The following is a 10,140-nucleotide window of genomic DNA, read 5'->3' on the forward strand; positions in this document are numbered from 1 at the left end:
TCAAGATTTTTGGTCAGGCCATTTTCCGAGAATTAGTTCCTAATGCGAATAAAGCATAAGACCTAGAGATACCTTATTATATTGAATTAATGGGCAATGATTAATCAGTCCTTAAACTATTGTTAATAATTCCTGATGCGAAAATTTTTAGGCCTTGACATCACACGTGAATAATGCCCAGTAGCAAAACGACCAAAAAGCCAAGTTTTATAGGATTGTGGTATAAAAGCAGGACAATTTGGTTTCTTGAATATGCATTGGCAGATTATGAAGTCTACTCATCTATTTAAGAAAGAAAGAAAGTTCGTTCACATGATTCTTGGAGTGGGGTGGTGGGTCATGATGGATATCAATGTAGACAGTAGTGTGGAGTCCTATGTTCTTGGAGTTTCTCTGCATGAATGCTAAAGGAGTTCCAAGCTACCAAACAAGACTCGGAGGAGAATACAAGATTGCAGGATGAATAATTCTAGGTGCGACACACGTGAGTACAATCAATGTCAAAATAGTTCACAGCTGTGCTCTCAGTACTTCATTATTGATCTTATATCTTTGAAGGCTCAGATTAAGTTATGAAATTAAGAGTAATTCTATTATAAGTACAACTGGGGAGAAAATTATAATCAGAGGAGGAGAAGGTCAAGTTTACTTCTCTCTTAGGCTAGTAATTATTTAGGGATGGCCTAATATATATAAGCTCATTTATGTGGTGAAATTGCCGTCTCAAGTCTCAAAGCATTCGATATAGGAAGCGAAGGGCAGGAAGCAGATTTGCTGGTCCGATATCAACCATTCAACTAGGAACCCCACCACCTTTGTCACCTCTATTTTTGGAAATTTCCCGTGTGTGTTTTTCAAAAGCTTCAGCATTCATGTTGAAAGTAAACCATGCATCTTTAATTCTAAGTGAATCTTCTAATTTCCCAAGTGACTTGTAATTTGGTTCCCCATTTCACTGAGCATGATAAGGCCATGGAATCTTTGTGATTGACTTGTAATTCTAAGTGATTGTAAATGTTTGCTTTGCTCGAGGGGAAAAGAGAACCAAAAATATAAATTGAGCTCACATGTTTTGCAAATTAATTGCCTTTAGATGCCAGATGCTTTTGGGTATCTTGAGAGTTCATATTCTATATGCGCACACCCTAACTACAAAATTTTGTACGAGTGACAAGCAACAAGGAGAAAATTTGCATGTAGTTAAGCATATTATGAACTTTCACTGTTTTCTTTTTTAACTTTTTGCCTCCACAGCCACACAGAGAAGAACTTGCACGGAAAAGAATGAGTGAGCCCCATTTTCTCCACTTCGTCTTGTGGATTGGCTGAGAAAATTTACTACCTACTGAGCTCTTACTCTGCAGCAGATGTTTTTTGGCACTATAGGAAAAGCCAGGAAAGAATGTCTAGAGTCTGAACTTCATTGGTAACTGCAAATTTACTACCTACTGAGCTCTTACTCTCCAGGAGATGTTTTTCACTTTCCAACTTCACAAACATTACAAATTTGAATGGTACAGAGGGTACAGCTGGCCTTTCGTTGTCACGACAGCTCGTGCTTCTGTCCCTTTGCATGCATTTTCCAATTTACACATTCTCCTTTCATATTTGGCTGTCAAGTGGTTATTTTGTAGGTTAGTAACAGTCTGAGATAGGGACATTTAAATTCACAATCGTCTGTCATTTTATCGATAGGATTTAGTGCATACTAACACTTCTGTTATATGATCTTTCTTCTTCTATACATGCATGCATGGCCAGTATGATACTGACTTGACCATTAAAAGTTAAGACTAGGAAATTTTGTATGAAAAAAAAAAAAAGAAGAAGCTAAGATTAGAAGAATGATCTACCAAAGACAAGAATTCTCAAAATAATTGAGACCACAACAACCCTTTCGTTAATTGAAAAATATATATAAAAGCACATGTTCACTAGTTGAGTGTTTTTTTTTTTTTTTGTTCTTGTACAATCGTGTAGCGCGCTGATAAATAAAGTTACAAGCTTTACCTAAAAAAGTTTAAAAAGAAAATAAATCTAAAGGCAGAATTAAGCCAATATATTGTTGTATGCGAGAAGGGACACTGATAAAAGCCAAAAAGACTGGCTTATATGCCGTTTTTATTTGGAGCAATCTGTAAGACTGAATCCATATCTTTAAAGCATCGTAATTTGCAGTGCCTCCTCTTCTTTTTCTCTTTCACTTTCTCGAAATTATTGCTTCTTGATTATGGCCTCAGGACTTGATTCCAATAGAGTTTTCTTTAACCAAGCAATTACACCAAGTTCTGTACATTAACAAAATACTTTCTCAGAACCTGGAGATGCTATCGTCTTCCTCCGACGCTTATTCTTCTTGTAGTTCCGCAATGTGACTAGATGAATAAATCAAAAGTCCACGCCTAAGATCTCTGAAGTCTGAAGTATAATTTCCCTTGAATAATGCAAGCAGCATGAGGTCGACTTTTCTTCAATAGTACAGACGTACAAGGACGAATGCTGCCTCTAGTGAAGTACTGAATCGTGCGTGGTTTACCGCTTTAGTCAACACAATGATTCAGCAAAATACTGAGAACATAATGATGCTGTAAGAGCTTTATATGAGTGCTACTGTGCCTTTTTCCTTTTGGGCGAGAAGCTGATGGGTTGTGTGCTATAAAGCTTCGTTCGATAAATGGAAAACACCAAATTGACAACAAACTAGGCGGGCCAAATGGTCAGGGTTGACATTGTGGCTTGTCGCATTCTATACGAGAAGCCGAGAGGGGCAAGAGCAATTGTTAAGATAAATTAATTATTTCCCAACGATGTAATAATAATAAATTATAATTTGTTATAATTAATTGCACAATTCCGTAACAACTTAGCTACTGCTCATATGTATCCGTATGCATTAACTACGTCTTTATATAACGAAATTATATCAACAGTTCATAATGAATTATAACTCGTTCGAAATATAAGCTCTAGAGAAAGAGCAGAGCTTATATGCGGACGACAAGCCCTCCAGTGTAGCTTTTACATCATCAGCTTTCTGTTGCTCTCACTTACATTTGCACATTTTTCTTTTCTTTTTTTTTTTTTTGTTTTAAACCAAGAATTCTCTATTTTCTTGTTGCAAGAGAACCCAAGTAGGAGTATTTAACAACTTGCTTTAAACCAAGTATTTTCCCTTTTTTTTGGTAAAAGAGAAAGCCCTCCATAAACCCTTTTCAACGTCCCCCTATACAATTATACTTGTTGCAAGACCAATTGACTTTTACTTTTGCCCCTTTCCTTTTCCTCTCCACCTTTTGCCTCACAGTTATGCCTCCAACTTGCAACTCATTAGACAGACTTTAGCAGGTTTTTAATTCCAACCCCAACGAAGAAATTAAAGAAGCTCAAAAGATTTTTGTCAGGGCCACCGCCTGTCCTGATGTAAATATGGTGGTGGGATGCCATTGCATTCTGCTCTTTCATCAGAAGAGTATATGATATTATAATATATATATATATATATATGAGGGTTAAGGCGTGGAATTGTGGAGGGTCGATTCGGAGAAGAAAAAAAGAAAAGAAACTGCATGTTTCTCACGCCTTCTCCCCATTCACATAGCAGCATCATTGCCTTCTGATCAGTACTATGAGACAATCCCGTGGGCCTTCTCCACCAGCAGACACAGGGATAAACTGAGGGACGGAATGATGTTTATTCCTTGTGTATGAAGGATGCTAGTTGGATAGGAAACGCTGATCTTAAGTGGCTTTTGGGTGTGGTGTGGCGAGTAAAACAAGAAAATTCAAAGCACCATCGTTACGTACGTTGGAATTTTGAAACTTTACAACATAACCCAGAAACTTTGAGTGCCAAAACATTTTTCTCTTTTCATTTTTGGCATTAATGTTGAAACCGTGCAAGGTACCTACAATACAAGCTTGGGAACAAAGCGTTCCAAATATTATTATTTTAGGGGTCAATGTGAGAGTTCAATTTGAAGTTTGCTCACAGTATCAAGACGCAGTTTATAGCCCCCCACGGGAGTTTAAAGCTCCACATAGGCACACACACCACAGTAGACTGGCGCCCATTGGTTATGTTAAAATATTCCTATAGCAGGCTGGAGTTGTTACGACTATGGCCATTGGACCGGCCACCAAGCCTGTATTGTCTTGCCCACAAGTGTTGGATTCGCTTTTAGTTGCCAGCCAGAACGGTCCCCGGAGTCCAAATGCATTTTGCCTGCAGAAATAATGGGCAGTTGAAATTGGGCATCAACGGAAATGGTCAGTCCAGCGAGTGACTTTCCTACTGCGAAAAATGCTTGCAGCTCCAAGTCTCATCATTTTGCATTTGCATTTTCATCCACTAATTAAAAGCAGGAAAGCCCCAAACTTTCTGATAAAGGAGGGATGTCTCTGGCGGAACTTATTGTGCTGAGTACATACGAGAAGAATGCAAATACAACATATCTTATTTTTTTCCTTGAGAAAGAAAGTCCCAAAAAAAAAAGAGAAGTCGAATAAAGGGATTTGAGTTTTCCAAATCATCCAGCACGAAAGACAAGAACATTTTTCTGGGACATCTTCCATCCAAGGTAAAATGGATTTTGCAGGCCAACCAAGGGAAGCTCTACTCAAATGCCCCAAAGCATGTCAAATAATTCATTATTTTAATCCAATTAGTTACCCGCAAAGCATATAATCCAATTCAGTATTTGCTGCTTGCCTTTGGGTCTTCAATTGGCAGGCAAGCTCATACGAGTTTTTCAAGTGTATTAAGAATCAGTACTCTTTCTACATTTTCTTTCGGCATACAGACAGACAGCAAAGGGCGCTGCTGCTTTTATCCAACAACTACTACCATTCGCCACTATAAAATCCATTCTTATATTGTTTATCACACAGTTACAACTCTAATAAGCAAGGCTCTCCTACACAATTACACTTCACCCACCATTCTGCTACAAATTTATATATATATATATATATATATATATATATCACAACCCCCACTTTATGACTTACCCCATCTGATTTTTTTTTTCCTTTTTTTCAAAGTATTTTATCAAAATTCCAACATCAAAGAAAAAGTAAGAAATACCAAAATAAGTACCCGATTCTTCCGTCCAGATATTCAAGATTGAGATACCCGGCCCATTTTGACATCAAGTCCACGTCCCTGTATTTCTTCTGCACCCGAAACCCCCATTCCTGGATAAGTTGTAACCATCCCAGCATTTCTAACCCCATAATACATAGGTTGGTTCACCCCTTCGGTCACTATTCTTCCTGACATTGGATCCACTGCCGTGATCGGTCTCCCTCCTCCAGCGTAAACTTGACCCAAACTTGAAACGGGATGATGATTGAACCCGAGTGGTACTTGGCCCGGAGGAACCGGTATTTGCTGGACATATGGAGCCCCGACGGGTACCTGCTGGACCGGAACATGCCCAGCCCGAACTGGACCCTGGACGTAATAAACGGGTACTGATTGCACGGTCCGACCCGTGTAATGCCACATTGGATTACTTGTATACCCCGTTTGCTGTGGAACCGCAATCTCGCCTCCTTCAACAACAACAGCCTCAACCGGAGCTTCTCTACTGGGTTCGCTGGTATGAACCGGGTTGACGGGCTTGGTTTTCACCGGTGGAAGGTCCGGAATCGCTGGCACGCTGGCAGGAGCCAAGGATGAGGAAGTGGAGCAAAATGGAGAAGAAACAACTGGTGCGGGAGATCCAGGATCCGAACCCGGATGAGTCTCGCTCAAAATGCTCTTGCTCCTAAGTTTAGAGTTAGACTCACGAGGAGCATCGTCGGAATTATCCAACCCGAACAAATAATCCGGAACTTCGGACACTATAGATGACACCTCGGACTGCCCGCGTTCCGAGCCCGGCTCGCGACCCGACCCACCATTGAGAACATCCACGAACCAATGCTCCCGCTTGATGGAGCCATCGAGAAGGGAGCTGATGGAGCTGGTTCGTGAGTCAGAATCGGACGGAAAAAGGAAAATCCGGAGGCGAGCCGACTTGTGGGTCTGAACAAGCCGATCGTACTCGTCCATCATATTTTCCACGTCTTCATCGGTGGTGACAGTTATCAGAGAATCCAAGTCTTCGTTCGGAAGCTGATACTTGATGCTGAAGTTGGACGTCCCAGAAAGTTTGGATAGTTTTGTCAAGAGGAACGAAAATGACGTGTGGCGGTTGACGGCGACGATACGGGTGTCGCCGCCCACGTAGCGCAGTTGGTTGTCGTGGGGACGGGGGAGGATTTTGCCCCCGAAGCTGCACATGAAGCGGACCCGTGGTGGCTGGGCCACGAGGTTGTCGTCGTGGACGTTGTGTTGGATTGAGCGAGGCGTAGAAGTGACCGAGTCGGTTGCGGCCGAGTCGAGGTCGGTGGCGGGGTAGTGAGAAGCCATAGCTGTATGGAAATTAGAGAGGAAAATATTGTATGAGGACGAAGGAGTATGTTAAATATATGCAGAAAGATAAGGGAAGTTTTGGAGCATCAAGAAAGAAGGGGGGGGGGGGGGGGGGGGGAGGTGGTTACCGGTTAGCGTGGAATCAAAATGGCGAAGAGAGCGTGGCAAGGACAAAGGTGCATGGACGATGATGAGGCGAGGCGAATAAACACTACTACTAAGTAATTAGGGGCGAAACTAACTGGGGTAACCGTCGTGTATGGAAGTGACAATCAAATGCCAGCTTATTTTCCGTATATTTTCTTATTTTCGACTAACTAGAACTCCTCTCTCTCTCTCTCTCTCAAATTATTTATTACATTTCGAGATTTCAACCTTTATTTTAAGAAAAAATAGTGATTTGATGATGATTTAAATTTAGTAGTATAAAGTATAGATAAATGTGAGAATAACATTAAAATTAGAAATCAAAAGTAATTTTGACTTTAACATGATCTTAAACTAAAATAGAAAGCAGGATATTTTCTCAATGAGACGGAAAGAGTAATTTTTTTTTTTTTTTTAAAAGGATGACGGTGAATACATGTTTTCGTTTTGGTTTTGAGGAAAAAGAAATGATGCAGAAAGCAAATACAGCTAAAGAGTCAGAATTAGGAGCCAAAATTATGAAACGTGCAAGGGATTAATGCTGCTTTGCACCATATGGAATTTGTAGTACTATTGTTCGAGATGCTCAAACCATATATTATTGATTTTGGGTTGTGAGATGCTTCATGCTTGGAGAATAGTACGCTCGAACGCCACAAAATAGATAGGGACAGGAAGAATTCCCGAAATATCATCAATTGCGAAAGGATTTAGAGGTTGTGGAGATTTGTGGACGTTCCAAGTAGGATCACATATTTATTTATTTATTTCCTGGTAGTCAAGTAGGAAACTATATGATACTCTGATTTCATCATCATAGATCAATATGACGAGAATAAATCCATCCTCCCACCACTAATTTTGCAGCTTATGAAATTTTCAAGATTTTCTTCGAACGTTAGGAATTAAGCACTAGCAATTGACTCGCTGTATAGAGTAATGTCTAACTTCTATTTGGAGGACGGCTAACAACTCCGTGAGGATGATGATTGATGTGATGACCGCTCCACCCTATAATCGTTGGCGGCAATTCAAACATATTATTGATTGATTGACCATGACCATCAACACCAAATTAGCAAAAATTAAATTCACTCAGCCTTTTCTAGCTCTTATGTTGACAGAATAGAAACCTTTACAAGGAGCCTTCTAATAACCTTTTGTTCCCCTTGTAAATATGAACCAAGAGCCTCAGTGACAACTTTTATATTTATACCAAACATTCTATTATTTAAGTTATTGCGTGCTATTTGTTTAACTCCCGTAGCAGCAGTAAGTGGAATCGATACTAAATTTGATATTAAATAGTGACACAGAAGATCTCAATTGACCGCAAACCAAACCGGAAATTAACTGACCTTCTGAATATGTATACTGAACTTCTAGATGATGACTGTTAAATTAAATCACACCGAAAACGAAAATGCAGGGCCTGCTGGTTTGAAAAAATAATTAATGGAGCCAACCGTATGTTTGGATAGAAAATTATTTGGGATAAATAATTTTTTTAAAAAAATATTATAACATTTTTTAAATATGATATATATAAAATAACAAAATTTATAAAAAAAACGTATTTATAATGTAAGGAAATAGATTTGTATAAATAATAATGTATTTATGGTGCATACAAATAAATTTGTGTGAATAATTTTCACATAGCAGCTTCACATCAGAGGCAATTTTAAACTCTGTGACTTCAGAACAATTTACTAGTTGAACTATTTAAAGAAGATCCCAAATTTCTAGATTCTTTTTAGAACTTAAATTTCTAACCCTTTTTTTTTTTTTTTAACATTAGCAACAAAATCGATCGTCTTATTTGTGCATAAGAATATTCGCCAACGTTCGAACTCTCGTGGTCTATGCACACCACACATAAAGTTAAAAGAATATATAGATCAAGGACCATGACAAACTGACAAATGACAATAACAAATAACCCACCACATTAGACAGCGATATCTGCCCAAAAAAAAAAAAACTAACAAAAATTGTCATCTTCTCTGTCCATTTCACTTTGGTTAATCAAGAATCAGCATATCAAATAAATGGCACTGCAGGAAGCTCTTTAGTTGATGAAGGAGTCTTGAATGAGAACCCTTTTCTCGTTTCTTCTCAAATTAATGTTCGATTGTAGATAAAAGGATCTATTCTAACCCCTACTGATCAATAACCAGTCGTAGCCCAGCAAAGAAGAATTTAAAACTAATCGAATCAATCAATCATAGCTGTCCACTTCTATAATTTCCAATAAAGAATTAAAACGCAAATCTTCAGTTACCAAGAAATCATGTGAATGAGACTCTTGATTCAGCCGCAAACAAGCAAAAAGCCAACATACTACACGATTAAGCATACTTCGGCTTCATGCATGTCACTTTAAGCACGATAAATATATGATAGAAACCATGAAACGGGAAACCTCAGCGTATTCGAAGATCAGTTTAAGCATGGACGAAAGCGACGAATCAAATTCAACTCAACGAGTAGGGTTGGACAGCAACTTACTCGATTACACAGTGATCGCTCGAACCCTTTTCTTCAACGAATCTTCCCAACCTCTGCAACTCTGCCGGGGGCCGGGCCGGACGAGGAACCGGAGGAGACAGCAGGAATTGAGAAGATATGCGTATATATAGGGAGTTAGTTAGATTCGGACTTATAATTTACTTATCCTGGACAAGTTTAGTTTGGGAGTGGAGGAGGAGGCTGGAAATTGGAGTATAGGGTCTATAAAGTGGTGGGGCCAAGAAATGGTTAGAAACAGAGCTGGATGTGGGTCCCTCCCTGTGTCCAAAGTGACGCTATTTCTTATCAACGTGGCACCCAATTATTGCATGTCTCCAACTGAAGGCCAGCGTTGCCCTGGCGGTGCCCGAGATCTCATCATCCCATTTTTGCAATCTGCAATAAGTCCAAAATGGGTCCTATTCCTTCCCATTGGGGACTTTGCAAAAGGCAAAATGGGGCGGTTCCTACATTTTTCCCCAAAATAAAGGGAAAAAAAAGAAAAAGAAAAAGGTGCTTTTAATTAACAAAATACATACAAGGGAAAGAAGAAAAGAACGAATGGTCACTGGGGCACAGCACACCACAAAATGTATTTGATCACGGGAGTGGAAGCATGAACTACTGTTGTCAAATTCCGGTTGGATAGAGGCGATCAGGTAAAAACCAAGTAACCATATTAAAGGGCACGAATTCATCTTGAATTCTTGATCCATGATGAAATAAATAACTAGTAGTAAAATTTATGTGCATCCTTTCATCTCTCACAAACCTGATGTTGGCTGTAGCTTTTCGGAGCAATAACAGCCCCAGAATGGGGGATGGGCATGGGTTAGTCCCCTCAATGTCAATAATTCAAATCCTTGTGATATATAAGAATGAATTGTGGTTAAAGGGGATTTGAATTTCAAGTGCATTGATGGGGGTCTTTTGGAAACGTGAAATATTGTGTAGTTTTTTTAAAATTTTTGGTATAACTGAGAACAGCATGTGTTTAAATATATTTAATAAAATTTCCTCATTTTGGTACATTTAAAGTTTTAATTTGTGGAGACATCTGAATA

At 39.2% G+C, this 10,140-nt stretch overlaps 1 protein-coding gene across 1 annotated transcript; it reads right to left on the minus strand.

The window, feature by feature from the left end:
• Positions 1-3,841: 3,841 nt before the first annotated feature.
• On the minus strand, positions 3,842-9,267 carry LOC113730881 (uncharacterized). Its single transcript, XM_072074299.1, has 3 exons — positions 9,077-9,267; positions 5,096-6,417; positions 3,842-4,222 (listed from the first exon to the last, which is right to left on the minus strand). The coding sequence occupies exon 2, from the start codon at positions 6,413-6,415 to the stop codon at positions 5,117-5,119; it is 1,299 nt and encodes a 432-aa protein (XP_071930400.1). The 5' UTR covers positions 6,416-6,417; positions 9,077-9,267; the 3' UTR covers positions 3,842-4,222; positions 5,096-5,116.
• Between the last annotated feature and the right edge of the window lie 873 nt (positions 9,268-10,140).

The sequence above is a fragment of the Coffea arabica genome, chromosome 2c, assembly GCF_036785885.1.
Source record: "Coffea arabica cultivar ET-39 chromosome 2c, Coffea Arabica ET-39 HiFi, whole genome shotgun sequence".
NCBI lineage: Eukaryota > Viridiplantae > Streptophyta > Magnoliopsida > Gentianales > Rubiaceae > Coffea > Coffea arabica.